The following is a 20,077-nucleotide window of genomic DNA, read 5'->3' on the forward strand; positions in this document are numbered from 1 at the left end:
TGTTCATGTTCATCATCGCTCTCATTCTATCCATCTTTTCACCATTCTATCTTCTTTCCTGTGCCTGAGAAGGGAGGTTACGCTGCCCTCCAGCTTCCATCCCTGCAGCCACAGGATGACATCATCACATAGCCGCCTCGTCCTTGGAATAACTATTCATCACGCCGATCATCAGCAAGCATCACCTGCCTGCGCGCACACAAGCAGCCGAGCAGGCGCACACACATAATCGCGCAAGTTGAGAGCCTGCTGCAGCTCTGCAGGATGGCAAGAGTAAAAGAAGGAGGGATAAGGCAGAGAAGGAAGGAGATGCGGAGAGCAGGAAGATCCCGCTGGGGTAGGCAGAAAGTCCTGACCTGCGCACTTGCTACTATACATCTCAATAAAGCCCAGTTTGGACAAATGTGATGAGTCAAACTGGAAAATAGTCAAAACGAACAGGGCACTGAATACCATCAATGCATTTGTCCTCCTAGAACTTCCTTTGCGCAAAAAGCACACGTAGAGTGTGTGCGCTCTCTTTGACATTGGTTCTGGAATCTGAAATTCACTTCCTCGCTTTTATTCCAGATGCTGGATGACAAACATTGCAGTAAGTGGAAGCACACTCGGAACATATCACATGTTAACCAGCAGCAGACAGACTCCATCATTTAGTCCAAATTGCTAGTCGAACAAAAATAACAATTTTCGGAATAGTGATCTTGATCAGATTCTGAAGTTGAGTTTTTTTCAATGTAAAATTCAGCTCAACTCGACTTCCATTTCTTTTTGCTTTCTTTAGCCGGAATGGCCGTAATAAGTTGAGCTTTTCCCGCCTATGTGTGCAAGGTAAAGCCACGATCAACGTTCCCGCCCCCAAAATAACTTTGCATCATGTGTAGTAAATAAACAACGAGAGACTCACGTAGTCGTGGAAGGCCTTGGCCTCACTGGAGTGCTCACACGTGTCTCTTCTCTCTGGGGCTGCACAGTACAGGTCCCAGAAAACACTGCAACACACAACACAGTCAAACATCCATCAGATGACAACAATAGTTCATACAATCGAATTGTTTATATTTGAATTAATAGACAATAACTTACCACCACCAAGAGTGGAGAAACCCTGGAGGTTCTCCTAACGTGATGTTCTTCTCCCATCGGATCTAGATGAAGTGGGAAGTAGAACAAGTTGCTTTAGTTAACATGGGGGGGGTCCACCAGACATATTGTTACATTACATTATTTTATGAGAGAGACAGAGAGAGACGGGGTGGATGGGGGGGGGGGGATAGGTCAGTCTGTCTGCGATCTCTGTCTAGTCACAACTACCCGAGGGTGTGTTGGGATAAGATGAGGTAATAGACATGTAGCAGCCTGAGAAGCACATTTAAACAGCCTAAACACACATCCTATTATTCACAGATCCCTCTTTAGTCTCTTTGTCTTCTTTTCTATTTGGAGTGCTTCATAGTGAAAAACATTTCCAAGAAATGGCTGCTTTTTGAGGTTTTACGATCGTGCGCGGGTGTGCGTGACACTCCATAACAGTGTGTATGCTTTCTAAATTATATTAAGAAGAAGAAGAAGAATTGATTCGTAGAATTTATTCCAACTATGATTCAAAGGAACTGTTGTTGTGTTGATGAAGGAAATATAATGATATTGCGCATTTTCTCTTAAACTTAAACATCTCTAGTTTTAATTGTCTCTCCATTTAGTTTAAAAAAACAAATGCAAATTACTGCCATCCTAGCATTTTTGGTGTAAATAATTTTCATGTTCCCTATTTAAAATAAATACCTGTGTGTCAATCAGGTATTATTGTCTTTGCCGAATTTAAAAAAGTACTTCGAGAACCGACTACCTGCTTTTTAAGTGCGGAAAAAGTAACTAACAAATTTGAGAGGGAGGATTTATCGTCGTCTCTTGAAAAGTCCGTGGCCGCGCCAGAAAGGTGCAGAGGGAGTTCAGGCGCACAAATCACTTGGGATATACAGTCCTCTATGCAACGACTCGGTGAAGGTCATTGACTAACACGGCAATGACGTCAACCTGTATACTTGAAGGTGATATATATCCACACACCGTGCATTTAAAGACACAGACACTCTAAAAGTCTGCATCAACATGATCATCATCATCGTCGCCAGTCTATTTCTGAAAAACCTAAATTGTCTTGGTGATTTCGAAATGATCCAAACATTTGTTATGGATAAAAGTAGACTGAGTCATCTGTTTTAATGGAAGCAAGAGAGATAACAGGAAAGAGAGGAACACTGCAATTTTAGTTAGAGTGTCCTGACCTCGCTTGCAGGTCAGACAAGACTCTTAAAGGAATGCTTTGCTTTGAAGCTTGAGGGGGGGTGAGGAAGGAAGTGTCTCTCGTACTTGCATGTTTCAACAACTCCAGCAAAGACGATTGTTGATTCGCAACATTATTGTGGAATGCGCTGTGACAAATAGTTACTCAAGTGGAAAACAATGGAAACAAATCATGCATCTGTAAAAAAGCTACTGTAGTAGAAATGTGTTTAGACAGAAAGAAATATTTTATTTATATTTTTGCGTCACCTCATTGGGCTGAGCTCGTGTGCTGGTTGTGTTTACACTTGTTGCACTCTTAGCTAATGTATTCCCACAATTGATGCCGCATGTCCTTTTCATCCTCCATCCTCATTTTTGCGCATGTGCACACATAAAGTTAGAATGATGAGAATTGGTGCCAGCGGATGATGTAACCGTTTCCATGCTCCGTCTCTTTGTTCTCTTACCGCAAGCCTCCATCCAGTGTCCTCTAAAATGGTAATTTGCTGTTATTTAGGCCGAGCCACCGCAATCTACTGACCTCCTTTCCACCTTATCACCTTTTTACCTCAACTGAATTACAGCAAGGACACACTTGCATCCGTGAAAGAGTAATGGAAGAAGAGATAAGGATGCAAGGAAGCGGGGGGAAGGATGAAAGGTAACCACAAAGGACAAAATGAAACTTTTGAAGAGCTTAGAGAGTGATGTCACAGAAAAGATGCCAGCTCCGAGACGTCATGCTTAATGACTTACCTCTGAGAGGAAAGTCTGTGCTGACTTCTGGGCTCCTACATGCAGCAGGTATTCATACACATATAATGCTAACCTGCACAAAAAGCACAAGGAGGATAAGTCAATTGTCAAAGTCAAAGTCAGCTTTATTTATTTATTGGCATGATACTCATGGATATATTATATTTATAAATTAGAACAGACAAGATTAGAACATACAAGATGTGCATTAGTCCCTTGTGCACGTAATGGTATACTAATAATAATAAACCGATGTAAGAGTCATTCACTGTTCAAAATCAAACTCGCCTTTCTTTGAAACAAATATAGAATACGCAGTGGGGAGATAATCTACAACAATGAACCTTTCATGTCTGGCAGTTTAATTGAATTCCAAGCTAATCAAATTTCAATATGCTCATAAAAGAAAAACTATTGCAGGTGGAAGAAAAAAAAACAATTGCAGATGCGAATTAATTAATTGTATACATTTGAAATAATTAAATTACCTGATACTGGTAGAATGGAAAAGTTTTTTATTGGCTTTTGCAATGTTGGGAAACATTTGTTGGCAGATGATACATCTCTTTTTCTCAACAACAAAATAATGGAAGTAAATGTATTTTAAAAACGGCATTATGGATAGATTGTAAGTTTTGACCGTACACTTATTTTCCAAAAATTCATAGTGACATATCAGCACATGAAAGAGTGAGATCGAACATAAAGGGGCAGAGAAGAAAGGTAACGGCAAAGTATTTTTTGAAAAACAAAGAAGAGGTGAATTCCATCCCTGCCTCCAAACTTGATTTAAATGCATAGTAACCATACAGACATAAATCAGGCATCAAGCTCCTCTCTCTCTCCGAGTCCTATCTCTTTTTTTATTAAACACACAGCAACATTGGGTAGAGCTGGAAGAGGACTGATAAGCCGAATGCAAAGTAACACTTGAAGGCACCTTGTCGAATTTAATATCGACCAAACGTTAACACCATTGCTGCTAATTTCCTTAAAAGACACCAAAAAAAAGGATTGGAAAACACTGGCCTAGCTCGCACTGCTGCCTGGTTGTTAATTTGAAATTTTCCCACTTGATAAAAAGCTCTCCGCTATGTGGAAGTGGACTGACAGACAGTCAAAATACAGAGCCTAGATAAGCTTTAAGGATTAGAGGAGGGGGAACTGTTCAAGGTTAAGAATCCTCCATATTTGACAGAATAAAATGAGAGAATTATGGCTTCTTGCAATTAAACAAACTGTCAGTATGAATAATCTTTGCATTAGTAATTGTTGAAAGGCAGTTGATGCAATTTGCAACTCAGGCTTTTTTTTTTTTGTTGGATACAATCGACACAATCGTATGGCCTAACCCGGTAATCCATGTTATGACCACTTATCATTAATTACAACTTCAACCAGGGTCAAGGTTTCCAGTTTGCCTTGTCGTCCTGAGTATGAGGTGAGTAAGTGGAGGGGGTGAACCAGCTCTAAGATCCCCGCCTGACCTTTCTCTCCTTCATATTGAAGTGTTTGTGTACCCTCTGACTCACATCTAATCAAATTCATATTTGGAACCAACACTTATTCTGGCTGCTGCTGCCGCTGCTGGGTAAAAAAACAGGCAACTATAAAGGGAGATGACTTTTTTAAATAAAGGTAGCAAGCAGATGCAGTCAATAGTCAAATTATCAATATAATAATAATACATAATCTTGCAAAATTCATTTGCAATCTCACATTAAAGACGAAGACCAGCACTGCCTTGTTGATTTTACTTTTGATTGACATTGGTTGAACATTTTATTTTGAACAAGTAGTACAAAAAAAAACGAAGGAATGAAAATATTGCAATCTAAATATCTAATTTTATTAACGGTCGGTCTGAAAAGGAGTAGGAGGAAATTAAAGCTTGGTTTATCTCCAAGTACTAAATTGGGTTAAATCGATTGATTTGTCGATGAGTCAACAATAATATTTATCATAATAAAAATCGCTAATCTTGCCTTTTTGTTCTTTCATCTCCAGATTTTATATTTTTAATCAAGTTCGGGACACGAGCATGAGTCCAACATAGTTCAACTCATATTCTGTTCTGTCATGAGAAGCATTTGTCCTCAGGCTCCATCCCGTAACTATGAAAGTCTCCCAGGTCCGTTATGTGACACACTGAGAGAGAAGATCAAAAAGACCCTGAAAAAAGAAATCCATATGGGAGCACAAAGGTCTAGCCCATGAGATGAATACTTGAGAGTGAGAGCCAAGCATGTTCCAATTCTAAATGTTGTAGCAGCAGCAGCTTACTTAGCATAACACCCTGCTGTGACCTCCTTCTACACTTCACACAAAATTCGACTCAGCTTCAACATTAAGGCTTAACTTGGCTACATTTGTTAAAAGAAAAAAGGAAAATGGAACACACATACATGCTTTGGAATATGCACACGTTATTTTTTTATTTGTGAATTTCCAGAGTTTTACGTAAATTGTAAGAATGAAGCAGTAATTCTACATTGAACTGAGTCAGAAAATTTAAGCACCAAGCTTTCAAGCAACTTTAACCCTTGCTGGCCAAAATCTACATATACTGACATAGTAGAATTTTCCATGTCATCAAAATTTTTTACGTCTGCCACACAGAAACTTGGAGATTTTCAAAAGTGCCAGCCTCAAACGTACAGAGGTCCCGGCATCAAAGACACGCCACCTGTGGATGAAGTGAGTTCCAGCTGCTTTGCACCTGTGCTCTTAAAACTCAAAAAGCAAGGGACCCTCACAAAAGAGTTTGCGGTGATCAAGCCAGCGCACCCGCCGAGGACAACCCGGCGAGTGAGGGCCAAACACTTTCCCTGATTAATCAAGGCTCGCAGCACGGCTTTATGTGCCATTAAGAGCCGCGCTAAATGACTCCACTTCATTCATTAAAGTGGAGCATCCTCTGCGGGTCAGAGCGGCTCTCCGGGAAAGCAGACGGACATGAGAGGGCGCCGGGGCACGGCGCAGCAGAAAGCCAGGGCCACTGAGGCAAGATGAGCAATAGACCCATTAAAACGCTGAATAATTCATTTGAAATGCGGTGCTTCAAGAAAACATCAGCGGGGAAAAAAAAAAAAAAAAAAAAAACACACACAACAACCTTTGCTATCTGTTTTGTTTTTTTTCCGGCAAAGAGTATCTTCAGAATATTTATGAACAAACAGTCTAGGAATTCTACTACTCTGCAGGCCAAACACTTGATGAGGAAAATCAGGCTGCACTTGATTAATCCCTGCGGCATTATCATTCCACTAAAGTATAATTGAATCTGTGCAGGGGACGACGAGGTGCAAGCGCATTCGCAGTAGCTGCCGCTGTGTTTACTACCCAAGACGAGCAAATGTGCACATAATGTATACAAAGTGATGCATTTGGAGTCCATGGAAGTCTGGTTGGTCCGTCGCAAACCGATAGATAAATCGATACACGTGAGCGGCAATGTGACGAAAAGTCAGACAAAACAGAAAGATGGAGAAAGGCGAGTGGCGAGAGAGTAAATGATTAATGAAAGGAGCAGGGGAGCATAGCAGGAGGAGGTCAAAACGGGGCACGAGAGGAGCGATGCGGCTGCCTGGGAGCTAAAACTAAGGAGCACCACATTGTAAACATGCGTACACGTTTAGCAAATGGGAATGTTGATTTCACCTTGATGGAGATAAGAGTGTAACCGAAAGGATGCCGTTAAGGAGGTTACACGGCTGTTGAAAGTCTGCTGGCTTGCTTTGGTCTTTATTTACCTTCAACTCTTGGCTAGACATCAATTATTCAAGCTTACACTTTTGTATGGGTGAACAAATGCTGGGGAAAAATTCTGGTGAAATGATTATTTGATTATAATTGCTACTAGAGTCCTTTAGTGTTTACATCTTGTCTATTGTAATATTTATTAGGGCCGTTTTATTTCTTAGGGGGAAGATCAGTAAATCAACTGTCAATATTTTTGGTTTGTTTTCAACCATTTTGAATCTTTTCAAGAATACAGTTTTGGTTACTAAAGAACTTTTAATGGAAATAAAGTTAGTTTCACACCCTCTCCCTTCTCCTCCTTGCTTTATCTAGCAAACCGATGCTTTCGATTCATCTCCAAGTGGCTGAGCGCTGTGCCTATATATCACGGATGCATCCCTAATTGGCATTTTTGCTGATGATCATAAATTGAATCTATATCGTCTCCATTATGCTTCCAAGGAATCCCCTGAGGTCTCTCTAATGGCTCCTGCTAAATGCAGCTCGCTTGTAGTGCGATTCCTATAAAGTGTTTTCTCTCAGACGTTCGTTCCTACAGCAGGTTTGGGATGGAGCTGAGTGTTGGGAGGAGCAGCGAAAAGTTCACTCCAGCTTTGAAGATTAGCGAGACACGTCATAATCCCGCGTGGAAGCAGTCTGAAGGGAAGACGTTTGTACTCAAATATACTTTGTTTCATCTGCTGGTGTTCCATGTTTTGTCTGCACTGAAATTGTCTTAGGCACAGCTTTGCTGAGCAAATGTTTGTCATAGTCTTTATCCCCATCACTTCCACAGCACTTAGTGACGCTTCTAGAGATTTGGACGGAGTTGTTCCTGTTTGGCTCGATCCAGCTTGTGGTGGTGGAGCTCAACCACAACATCAGGCTGGTTGCTGACGCGGGAGAAAATGTTTGTAATCAGCAGTAGACTTGAAAGTAAAGAAGCAGCTCTCTGTGAAACGCCCCACGCTGCAAAAAGAAAAATTCTCAAGTGGAAAGGTCACACATGAGAGTTTAAATCCAAAGAATGAAGTTCATATCCTGAATGGGAGGAATAGTCACCAAGTCATGTGTTGTTTGGCTCACCTTTTGTTTACATTTCATTAAGTTCGTATCCCAGGATTCGCCTCTAGCACTAACCTTTGGCACAAGTGAATGTAAAATGAAAATGCGGAAAAATCAAGTTTAAAAGGAAGATCAAAACGGTTTTGGAATGTCGTCTTTTTTTCTTTTTTTTCTTTGAAGAAGTAACGTGTGCTTTTCAGTTGTATTTCAAAGCCTGCACACCAAATTTTTGTATGGAGAAAATCTTCAGGATCGTAAGCACACGTTAATACGTTCGTAACTATTAAATCCATTGTGAGTTCTGACGGTAGCATCCAACATACAAGCACATGAATAGTCATAAACTCAGCTGTCATGGAGTGATGACCTCAACTGACTTTTCCCCGGCAAGACCAGTGAAAAAAACACCTACAGATAGCAGTATTCATATCAAGCCTTGTCAAGATTAGATACCACAGGGACCACAAGTTTAACCGTTGCTGCAAACCTTGGTGCACAGTGACTACACCCAAAAACAGTATCCTCCCATCCATCCAAAACATGACATTATTCATTAATTGATTGCTAAGAATTTGCTCATTTGCATGCAATTGTCTCCCAAAAACAGTGTGGCAAAAATAAAACACACTGTTCAATTGCAACCAGCAGGGGCACTGTTGCTTCAGTTTGTCTTCTAAAGAAGAACACAGAAACCGGACTTGACACCATGGAGATGTTCCTGCCTGTTAAAGAAATTTAAAAAAAATCAATTTAATCAGTTAACTGCATAGAGAGCCTTCTGTTCATCACTGTGCTTGTAAATAATCATTCCAAATGGAATTTGTCAATCAATCAAACCAGATTGCATCCTTCAATCATAACTCTGCAAGAACACAAGTATTTCCATTTTGACAAACAGATTAAATCAAACATTTTGACAGATGAATCAATGTCTCCCCTAACACAAGCAGAATGTAAATCAACTTTACTTGTGCCAAATCTGTAATGGCCGCACTACTTGGTAGTTATTCAACAAAACACTATGAATGACAAGATCAATTGCAACAAGTACTTGTAGTAAAGACTCCCATTTATCTTCAACAGAGACCAATAACACACCAGTGAATCTCTGTGACTGCTGAGTAGTGCCGCTTGATTGGTCGGTGGGCTTTAGTGCAATACTGGCAGGAAGCAGAAAATCACTGTGGCAGGAATTAAGACTTGAGCAGACAACACAATGAGGAAAGACACCTCGAAGCAATCACCCTCACACAATGAGGCCCAGCCAAACGCTTGTTGTTCTGTCAGCAGCGGCGAGACTCCACTGTCTCACAGCGCAGACAACAATGCGTACGGTTGAGATAACAGGAAATGCCAGCTTATCGTAGCGCACGAGCAACAGACGCAAATGCTGAGCAGCTAAAGAGACCAATGCAATGATATTTCAAACAAATCATGGCTTGGTGACGTGAACATTTTTTCTGAACTAAGGGAAGAAAAGTACACGAGGAAGGGGATTCAAAAGGGATTGAGTGGAATACAAGCGGAAGTAAATGCATCCTTTCCTTGATTTTAGTTCCATTTCATTGCTTTTGATTTGTTTAGATTGAGCCACCTCTCGTGGGAAATTTGTTTAATTTCACACATGGAAGAACACAAATGAATTTTTGGAGTGATTTCCTTGTTCAACTTTGTCTCCACAATATTCCAGTAAATCTTAAATTCAACACAAGCATGACGTTGGGGAACTTAGTAGACTATAGTCAGGGATCATGTCGGATGAATGATTGTACTCTTCAAATGTTTGCCCTTTGGAGCTCCAAAAACAACAAGAGCAACCTCCAAAACATGAGAAGAAGTAAGTTTAAAAATCAAAATATAATCGACACCCAATACAAAATGACTGTCACATTTTTTAACTTGCTCCAACATGCCACATCATGTTTTTATGCCGTAAATTACTTTTTGTATGAACAATCTTTCATTTAAATTCACAAGCAATCTGCACTCGTGTGAGAGTGAATCTGCTTCCGTGGCTGTGTCGTAAAACTGAAGCACCACACCTCCCCCACCCTAACGGGAAATCTGATGCTATGGGATGCTCTCTTCTCACATTAGCTCCGTTGCCCATCCGTCTGCATGTTGTTCAAATGAAACATGCAGAAAAGAAATACCAACACCATGCAATCAAGATGTTTTCAACTCTTTGGGTTGAAATGTCTTTGAGTCTTATTTCTTTTGGACAACATAATGGTGAGCCAAACTTTACGATTTAAAACGGCTGTTATGGGAGAGTCCTTCCTCATCATCTCTTCAAAGGCCACCCTTGAAATGCCCGTCAAGTGCTCAAATAGCAAATAACCTCAAATACTGCTGATTGGCCTGATCATTTTTAGACCAGACATTTCCACAAGATGTGCCAGAATCGTCCCATTGTTAGTTAAACATTTGCACTGTTGTTCATTGTACGCAGCATGGAAATAATCAAGGCGAAAAGATTTGGGCTTGCTTGATGTGGGCTTAAAAATAATATATATAATATGTCTTGGAAAGTGAAGAATTAGGATCAAGGAGGAGACCGATTTTTTTTCCAGTTAGCATTTTGCATTTAGCATTTCTACCTGAGTAACAGAACTGGACCTTGAAAATTCAGCAAGGTGATGTTTTGTGCTTTTTCGTCGAATGTCATCAAGGATTTAATCGGGACTGGAGACAGACACCTCTGCGCAGTCGAGTGAGGATGGTAAAGCTGAAGAACTCTGCAGCTCAACCAAACACATAAAAGGAGAGAGGGGTGTAAAAACACCAATGGAAGGATATGCAGACGTAATTTCAGGATTAAAAAAAAAAGAGTCTGCATGTCTTAAGCAGTTTCTAAACCTGGCCGTCATGCATGCTTAACCTTGCACTAGCGTCGGTGCTATGCTGCTTGCATATCAATGACGGTGGAATATCAGCAGCAGTCGTCACACGAAGCACAGCAGCTATGTTAGCAAACACACACTGGTAATAGTTCAATTATTCGGCACATACTCTTTTTGTTCAGATTCTCAAACAGCTAATGCAATTTACAGTGGATGAGTTAGGGATTATTAACAATTATATAATTTCCATAACAGTCTATAATCATTATTATCATCATTATTATTATTGATAATGTTATTTTTAATATTATTATTATTATAAAATATCAGTTGTGTTTCCAAACCACCAGAATAATGGTATTTTTCGTTTTCCTAATTATTCACAATACCCTGTTATGCTGCAACTTGTGACATCAATGTTACATTTTTAATCCGAGACTTTGCCTATATTGGCAATTTCTCAAGCAAATGTTCAGTTTTCATCAAACCAAAATTTGCTGTTGGCCTATGAAGCCTGTATGGTGTAAGTGTTTGTGAGTGTTCTTTCCACAATTGTAGCTCAAGTTACAGGAAGTGTTCCAAGGGCGTGCGCATCCCTGGCGTGCTGCTGTGGTTAACAGTAGAGCTGAGCACATGCGTCGTCTCCACTATCCAACACAAAACTTCCTGAGAAAACCACAAATGCGGCCGCTAACAACACGGCCAATGGCAACAAAACAGATCATGAGTGTCTCACCCAGAGTGCTGTCTTCTTATTGGAAAAGTGCAGGCGTTCCTTTACAGAGCCAAGTGACAATTAGATATATTAAAAAGGAGGTAAAGTGGAGGGAAGGGAGAAGTAATGGCGGGTTTCTAATTAAAACAGAAGCACTTGAGGACACCCACCAGCTCCCGAGGGACAAACATTGATAAATTCACTCAGCCATCTTTTCAAAGGTGTGACAAAAGACGGTGGGGATGCTCTGCCCTCGCCACCTTTCTTCCCCTCGCATGCCATCTGATGCCGAATGAGGTCCTTTGTAGCCTTGATCCATTCCCAAGGACCCAGAGGCTTACAGTACCCGTTGACAGGCTCCCGTCTCTTGACTGACACGTCTCCCTGTCCCACGTCTGTTTGTGTTCATCAGAGGAACACACAAAGAAAACACCCACCTTCAATAGGATGTTGCGACTGGCTTTGATAGTTCCGTAAGCGCTCGGGGATGCCGGCGGATGAAAGGCAACTTTTAGCATGCAGCGCCGGTGTGTTTAGCAGGTTCAAATACATCTTCAGTGACAATTTCAGAAGCTGTCATCACCCTTGTCTTGATCTTTTTGCCACACTTGGGTGCATGCGTCGCTTCCAATGTGTGCAAGTTGGTCTATGTGATTATTTGTCCATGGTAACTACAGAATTTTGAAGCTGAGCACATGAGAGACATTAAATGGACAATAACTCAGTCGCCAACATTTGGAGTGATGCCTTTAACTATTACGAAGTGGAATTGTGATTTTCAAATTGTTATTGTTGTGGATTGTCACATGTCATAGCTGTGTAAGTAATAATAATACTATTGTCATTCCCATTCAGCATGGAGGACAGATGGTGATTGATTATGAGGGATGAAACATATGGAGGAAGCAGACAACTCAGCTGGGTTTACGGAGTTGCAAACACCGTGTGTTCACCGCTGTTATCCAACACTCATGTGAATACTGTCTTTCAGAAAGCCTGCTGTTTTTTAGCCAGATGGGTCAAACCAACAGAACAACATGCGTCACCTGAAATCACCTGAAACATGGTTTACACTTGTCACTCTCACTAGGCTGACAGGCACTCGTTAAGTTGCTCTCCTACCTAGTCAACTTCAAACTTTGGGCGGTTAAAAAAATGACATTTCAATTATTATTATTTTTTAACAGGGTGTAACAAAAGTAACTTGTTAGCAACAACAACAATAATAATCAGATTTTTTTTAAATAGTGCATGTGTGTGTGTATGAGTGTGCAAATGCATGTGTGTGTGAAGGGGGGGGGTGCATGTGTGCAAGTGTTGTGTGTGCACTGCTCTGATTTCATTGTAATGAAACTCATTCCATCAGAGCCAGACTGGCAACCTATTTTTTTCTGTAGGAGACACTCCCAGCATGCAATGCAGTGCCTCGGCCTACAATGGCAGCCTCCTGGTGGAGTTTATAAGCGTCTTGGTTCAGAAGTGGGCTGTGTGTCTGCGTGCATGATTGCGTGTGTGCGTACGTATGTGCGTACGTGCGTGGGTGGTTTGTTCGTGTGTGCGATGATGAGCCACAGCTCCATGAACAGCTAGGCCTCCACCAGTATACCATCTGCATTTCAGACTTAACAACAATGCATACAAATGCGGTGTATGATGATTGCTTTTACTGTTAATCTAGTAGAATAAACATTTTAATTATTATTATCATATATGATTTTAATTATTTAATTGTGGTTATGTTAAGTTGGGCATGCATGCTCCACAAGTTGTACCGTTGTAATGTAATGAAAACGTTGTGCCACGAAGCCAGACCTCCTGTATGTGGATTTTGTCAGTTAGGGGTACTGTTAAACTTGTTGAACAACTGTCGTACACAACGTGCGGCCATGTCTTGTCACTCTTAATCGCAATCAAGTGCAGGCCTTGACATACACTTGATTGACAGAACAGACGGAGAAGTCATGTTGCGACAAACAAACTGTAAAACATACTGAACAAGCAAAACATCTTCACCTTACATGATACAGTGACACACTATGTAAACCCGGATTTCGCTACGTCACACTTGGAAGTCAAATATTGATGTCCCTCAAGGTACAATGTACTCCAGTGAACAAAACAGTTGTGGTACAATAACTTCATGGTTTATCTTTTAAAAGAAGGACTGACAGTAGTTTTTAACATTTCTCATAAGTTTGGGGGTGCTTTGATTTATTTCAGCACCCCCAAAATGGACTAGAATCGCCTACGCTCTGTGGCATGCCAAAACTATTTCACACAAACGGAATTACAAACATCATACAGCTAATAAAATAAACCCCATTAAATCGGACTGGAAGGCCTGCCTAAATAACTGTGGTGTTAACTGCTTGGGGAAAAAAAATGAAAATCAACAAATGTCATTTGAAATACATTCCATAATTTCCAAAACAGACTATATTAAATTTCATTTTAATATTGTGTGAGTGAAAATCATGGGAGATGTACTTATGCAGTCCTGCATCAGAGAGTGGTGGTGAACATGTTGAAGGATGAATGAGTGCAGCATAGGGGCAGTGGGGAACAGTGTCAGCACTTGGTACGATAAAGCGGTTTTGTCTGAATATGCCCTCTGGTTAAGGCGTGCTCTCACTGTTACGACCTATTGCTGCTCCTTCCAGTATTGTGGGACTTTACAGAATACTAACTTATTGTAATGCCACCCCTACACTGACGCGGGAGCTGCTATTAGCCACAGCTCACCCTCAGACACTCACACGAAGCCTGATTCTGGAAATGCCCTATGTATCAAGTGAGAGTATGAGGAAGAGCGTAATCACAGGGAAAGCCTGTGGTTGCTACAGCGGCCAATGAGGACTTGACAGCCGTTTACCTGTCAATTAAGCCAAAACCTTTGCATTACATGTTTATGAAAGGGTGGATTCTGATGGCTGCACTCCGGTCACTGCTTTATGGCACATACAAAATATTAGGAACACCTTTCGGTATCACTGTGCGCAGTTCTACAGCAAATCGCAACATCCTAAAAGAGCACTAAAATAAATCAACACCTCTCTCCAAATAAAATTGAACATTATGATCCTCATAAATGGAGGATTTATGGCCACTTTTAATGGTGTAGCCGATCAGAGCTAGTATGTGCACGTCATCTGTTGCCGCCTTTGTTGTTGCTGTAATTATTTGGTTCACTAACGAGCACCTATCACTCACAAAAAGGTCATTTGGGGGTATTTGCGACCTGTAGATTTAATTGTAGCTGTGGATGTCTTTCTTTTGTAAAGTCTTTGTTTTGTTATCCCGAACAAAGAGGTTTGCTGCTATTTAAAACCATTTGCGCCTATTAAAAAGACGAATGTGGACAACATTTGCGGAGGAAGAGAAAATGCGGTCTCCTTTTGTCGATACCCAAATCTCAGGCACATTGTGCAGACTGTGAGTTATTTTAAAAGCACATTTTATGTGCATGTGCACCAAGGACACACGGGACACATCAGATGAGCAGTTACACGGAGGTCAAATGCATTTAGATTTCAAACGCATGTATGTGAGCCTGCACGGGTCCATCCTGAGGTCAACACTACAACCAATGAACTAATGATCCAGCAAATTCCATCACCCCAGCTCATTCCCTCTCTCTCGCTCTCTAATCTGGTGTCGCCCTCGCTCGCTCTTTGATGGCCCGCTGTGCAGCAGAAATGAGAAACAACGGCTCGGCAGCAGCAGTCGGACCCGCTCTGCCTCTCTGATACACGCCACTGATAAACAAGGCAGCTTGTTAAGAACGAAATTAATCTCGCCCTTGCCTGCCTTTTGCCTTTCGCAGCGTTTCCATCTTGTCAGACAGTCCTGCATTTTGTCACAGCCTTGGCACTGGCGCACAAGATTAACCTTCCTTTTTGTGCACAGATAACTGCAAAATGTATTTAATCCATATAGTAAAATTAAGAAGTTTGTAAGATCTTATAGGTGCAACAGTGTAGACCGCAACACACTGAAAGTAAGCAACGCAAAAGGAAGAACTATTTGAAAAAAAATCAAGAAAGGAGACACTAATATTAATTTGACTGAACCAAATCTTTTATGAAAACAAAAATTGGGCAAGGAACCAAATTTGTTCATTCTCAAGGAACACCCCTTCCTATCAGGCATAAGGGCCATGTATTTCTTCCTACCAATCTAAGGAGAAAGGTAATTTTTCAATCATCCATCTTTCCTTTCTTGTCCTCATTAGGCTTGCGGGTGAGCTGGAGCCTATCCTTGCTGGCTTTGTCTGAGATGCAGGCTACACGCTGGACTGGTTGCCAGTCATTAGCATGGCACATTTCGAGACAGACATGAACATTCACACCTATAATTTTGGAATGTGGGAGGAAGTACGCAAACTTGAAAGTGCCCTTCAGAAAAGACAAAAGATTCCAACCCTCTCACATAACTGTTAAGATGTGATACACTTGTCTACTGTGCAGCCTGCAGTAGAAATCATAATTAAAAAATTAAAAAAAGGACAGAGTTTAACATTTTCAACCACGCTCGAGTGTCAAAAACAGAATGGAGCGAGTTTCCCTATGATGATGAAATTAGCATCTCGGTAACTGCATTGATGCAACTTCAAGACCTTCTGAATGGACAGTACATAGTTCATGGACTAACTTGTCATTAGACTGCTTTGACATGTTGATAAAGTCCTAATTTCATAAAAGAAAGTACAAAGTTGTTTTAGGAAGTTGTTGCATTTGTTTAGATGATTTGAATATATTTTTCATTTCTCCATTCCACTTGTTTTCGAGGTTGTTTTGAGAGCTAATAAAAATTAGTATAACCAATAATCGATTTTCAAAATAATGATTGAATTGATCGCTCCTGTTGATTAATTGCGGCATTGCTATAGGTTGGGGTTTTTTTTCCAGTGTTTTTCTGGGTAACCTTTGTTGTTACTAAAGTGTAGGTAGAATTTATGCTTTATTTCATCATTTCTTTCTGACTAAAATAATCGGGTAGATTTGAAATGATTATGGATTATATCCACCTTTTTTTTTTTGTTTTACACTGATGCTGTGACCGAACAGCAATTGTCGTGTTCAGTTCAATCAAATTAGCACAGGGCAAAGGAGAGATAACAGTTTTAGTTGTTCTACTGAGTAAGCCAGAAAAACAAGTCGAGTAAGTAAACAAAGCACCCAAATTCTGATGTCTCTCCTCTGACGAGTTGAATAGCGGGATTAATATTTTAAAATGAGAAAATAAATACAATTTATAAGGAGAGCAACGTCATACGTAATACGTCAAGTAATAATGCCGGCTGACAGAATGTGTTGCATATCATCATCCACTGACAATTTACTCAAACCCAAGTTTTCACTTGGAAAAGTGTCATCTGTCAACAGTCAAGCACTTCTTCAAAACTTTCAAGAACAAATTGTAAAGCTTTTCTGACAACAGAATGCAGTAATACAGTGCAAATAAACAATATTTGACGAGAACATAGAAGAGAAACATTTACGAATGGTAAAGGAAAACGTATACAGTGCGTTAGACAACATGTTTTTGTCCATAAGCACCTAGATTTGTTATATTAGCTACATGTGAATACAAAAAAGACAAGCACTTTCCGATTAGCGTTAAATCGTCTCCGCAAATCTCCACAACAGAATTATTTTTCGAGAATTCCGAGCACACATGCATGCAGCAGACGAATGCGCGCACTTCCTCCATGTGCATCCACGCACTGTCTACCGGTAGTTTCTTTTTTGCATGTGGATTACACTGTTATCCGCCAGTATTAGAAATGCTTGTACAAAAGCGATTCACAAGTTCATATTTCGCACACCAAACCTAAAATTAGACAGACAACTGTGCATTGTAGTGTAACCATGTTGACAAGGAACAAAATCAAGAAAAAAAGACGTCCAAAGTGTCCGTCTTTCCTAGAATAAAGCAAGCGGGTCAACTTTCCAAGCCGGAGCAGGGGAGCTGAATCCCGCGACTCCGTGTTTGCAAGCCTGAGCGCGGCTGCACGCAAGACCCTCCCCGCCCACCTCCTCCATCACCCTCAGTTTCCTCCCCCAATCAGAAAACTTACTTTTCTCTGGCTTGGCTGTCGGACGGCACGTTGCTGCTCTTGCCTTTGGCGTACATGCTTGCAGAGAGCTCCGATTGTCACGCACCTGTCAACCCATCACAACCTCCTTGGGCACAGCCCCGTCACCATGGCGACACAACCAGCGTCCGCTCCTATTGGATGCCGCCTCTCGCAGGACCGCCCACTCGCAGAGGCAACGGCGGGTGATGCCGTAAAAGCCACGCCCATCCAACATAGCTCCGCCCCCTGCTCACCCTATCCTGTCTGTCTCTCTGCTTTCCATTTCTGAGGTCTGTGTGTCTGTCTGTGTATCTGTCTGTCATTTCTTCCCTGATTGGAACTGCTCTCCTGACTCACACGCACACGTACACACACGTACAGTGAGCGCGCGAGCGCGCGCACACGTACTCACATCCTCCCTCCTCTGTCAGTGCAAAGGGGAATTTGAAACCGTCCAGCAACTGGCTTGGCTGCTCCTTTTTTTTTATGATCACACCCTCCGCCTATACATGCACACATACACAAGCGCATACTGTGGATTGTGCATAAAACACATACAGGCTGCGTCGCAGCTGTGTTTATTTACATACGTGTGCAAACACGTGTATGAATGCGTCACAACACTGGTAAAAACGGAGGGTGGAGGAGAGACGAGCAAAACAATCACCTGTTGGAGGAAACTCCCTAGTTTGTGTATTACATTACCATGAATGACAAGCAGTAACTTCTCGCCAAACTTGCATTCTTTTTTCATGCTTTCACCACAACCTCTCTCCATTGTTGAATATTTTGAGAGGATGCAGTCTCCTCTTAAGCAAGTCAAATGCATCCTCTGTAGGGTTTAAGTCTGCAGGTTGACCTTTGACATGTGTTGTTTTGACCATCGATGCTTATTCTAAGCATTCAAAATGGCTATTTTGCTATGGCCACTGTTTGTGAAACAACTGATTGATTTTCCATCCTTGCTCAGCTTCATAATTGCTTGATTCTCACCCATATACATACCCGTGGTTCTCCCCCATTGGTGACATTTTAACGATAGAAATTGTAGTTGTTTGAATATCATTGGTATTTGGACTTTAATAAAGCTGGTCTGCAATGATTTATAGTCTAACTACAACTGTCTTAACCATTCAACTCGGAACCACACAAAAGTGGAAAGCAACCAACAAACCGAAACAAAATGCAGATCAATAGGAAGCAGCCACAGTGAGTGATTGGAAAAAGAACCAACTAAGACAAAAACGACATGGTTCGATTCATACCATAACCCTGCTTATCTCAGATAGCAAATTATTATCTTATCATATTTCAAATTGTCTTTCCCACGGAACGCAATTGAAATTAAATGTAAAGAGAAAAAAGAAAAAAAAGAAACAGTATGCGCATGATTGACCGCTCCTTCTGATGTTCTCACCTAGGCCACCAGGGAGCAGTATAATACAGACATACAGATATACGTGCAGCTGGGGGAGATGGTCATAACTCCTCAATAAGTTGCGGTAATATTAGTCATTTTTCACGGAGGATAAAGAATGTATGTTAGTGAGTCTTGTTATACAGTAATTACCCCCTTTATTGAGTTGGAGAACCCCCCACACAATAACTAAAAATCTCTGATCTAGAAGCATCCTATTTAAATACACCCTATGCATGTTTTTTTTTTTTTATAGTATTTACGGCACTTAAATGGTTTTAGGGTCTTTAAACAAAATACAAACACATTTAAACAAATGTATTGTTTTGAAAGAGAGCATGATGAGTACAACACAAACATTCTCATGATAATTATTATATATATTTATATTTTATATATATAATTCTTGATATATTATCTATCCACATTTAAGTGAGAAATGGGGTTCAAGGCCTGCTCCTTGTATAAAATATTTTGAAATAACTTTTGTTGTGATTTGCACTATAATGTAATGAACTGAAGTTGAATTCTGTGCTTTTGTGTACTTCTTACAGGCTGTTATGTGTTTTCAGGGTTTGCAGTAGGGAATAGTTGCTAAGTCATCCTGGCAGTCAACATTGAGGCGGATCCACTCCACAGGTTGTCACAATATAACAAATCCACTGAGAGGAAGGGACATGAGAGGAGCAAGGTGGACAACAGCATGGCACCATTCAGCCTGTGAAACAAACACAACAGGCTGTTTCAAAAAGGCTGATCCATGAACAGTAAGCTCTTTGCAAAGAGTGCATGTGTGTGTGCAGGTGTGTGCAAAGTAAGGACGTAGCACAGGGACGGCAGTGTTTATGCTTACGCAATGCTCCTGCGATGTGACCCACTTGGAGAGGATGCTGCCTTGTTCTCTTCTGTTATCTCTGACACCCCCGCCCCCCCAAACTACACTTTGCCCCCTTCTTTATCACTATGCCCCTCTCGCCCCATTCGCACTTCCTCCCAGAACCAAATTAACCCCCTTTCCCCCAGAGACTGTTCTATTTCTGACAATCAGAACTTTTGGTTTTGGGATGAGTCCCTCTGGGTTGATCACCATGACAACCACTCACATGCAACAGCCACGTGTTTGAGAGGATGGGGAAGAAGACAAAGCAGGAGGTGGGGGGGGGAAGAATAAG

General features: G+C 41.1%; 1 protein-coding gene across 1 annotated transcript in view; it reads right to left on the reverse strand.

Moving 5' to 3' along the window:
- Positions 1-17,650, reverse strand: part of LOC125994352 (single-stranded DNA-binding protein 2) — a 30,594-nt gene extending 12,944 nt beyond the window's left edge. The window contains exons 1-4 of the mRNA XM_049763652.1: positions 17,489-17,650; positions 3,046-3,118; positions 1,087-1,148; positions 908-992 (exon numbers count right to left, since the gene is read on the reverse strand). Coding sequence (XP_049619609.1) covers positions 908-992; positions 1,087-1,148; positions 3,046-3,118; positions 17,489-17,544 — 276 coding nt within the window. The 5' untranslated portion in view covers positions 17,545-17,650. The remainder of the gene's footprint in view (positions 1-907; positions 993-1,086; positions 1,149-3,045; positions 3,119-17,488) is intronic.
- Positions 17,651-20,077: the final 2,427 nt, after the last annotated feature.

This window comes from Syngnathus scovelli, chromosome 3 (genome assembly GCF_024217435.2).
Source record: "Syngnathus scovelli strain Florida chromosome 3, RoL_Ssco_1.2, whole genome shotgun sequence".
NCBI lineage: Eukaryota > Metazoa > Chordata > Actinopteri > Syngnathiformes > Syngnathidae > Syngnathus > Syngnathus scovelli.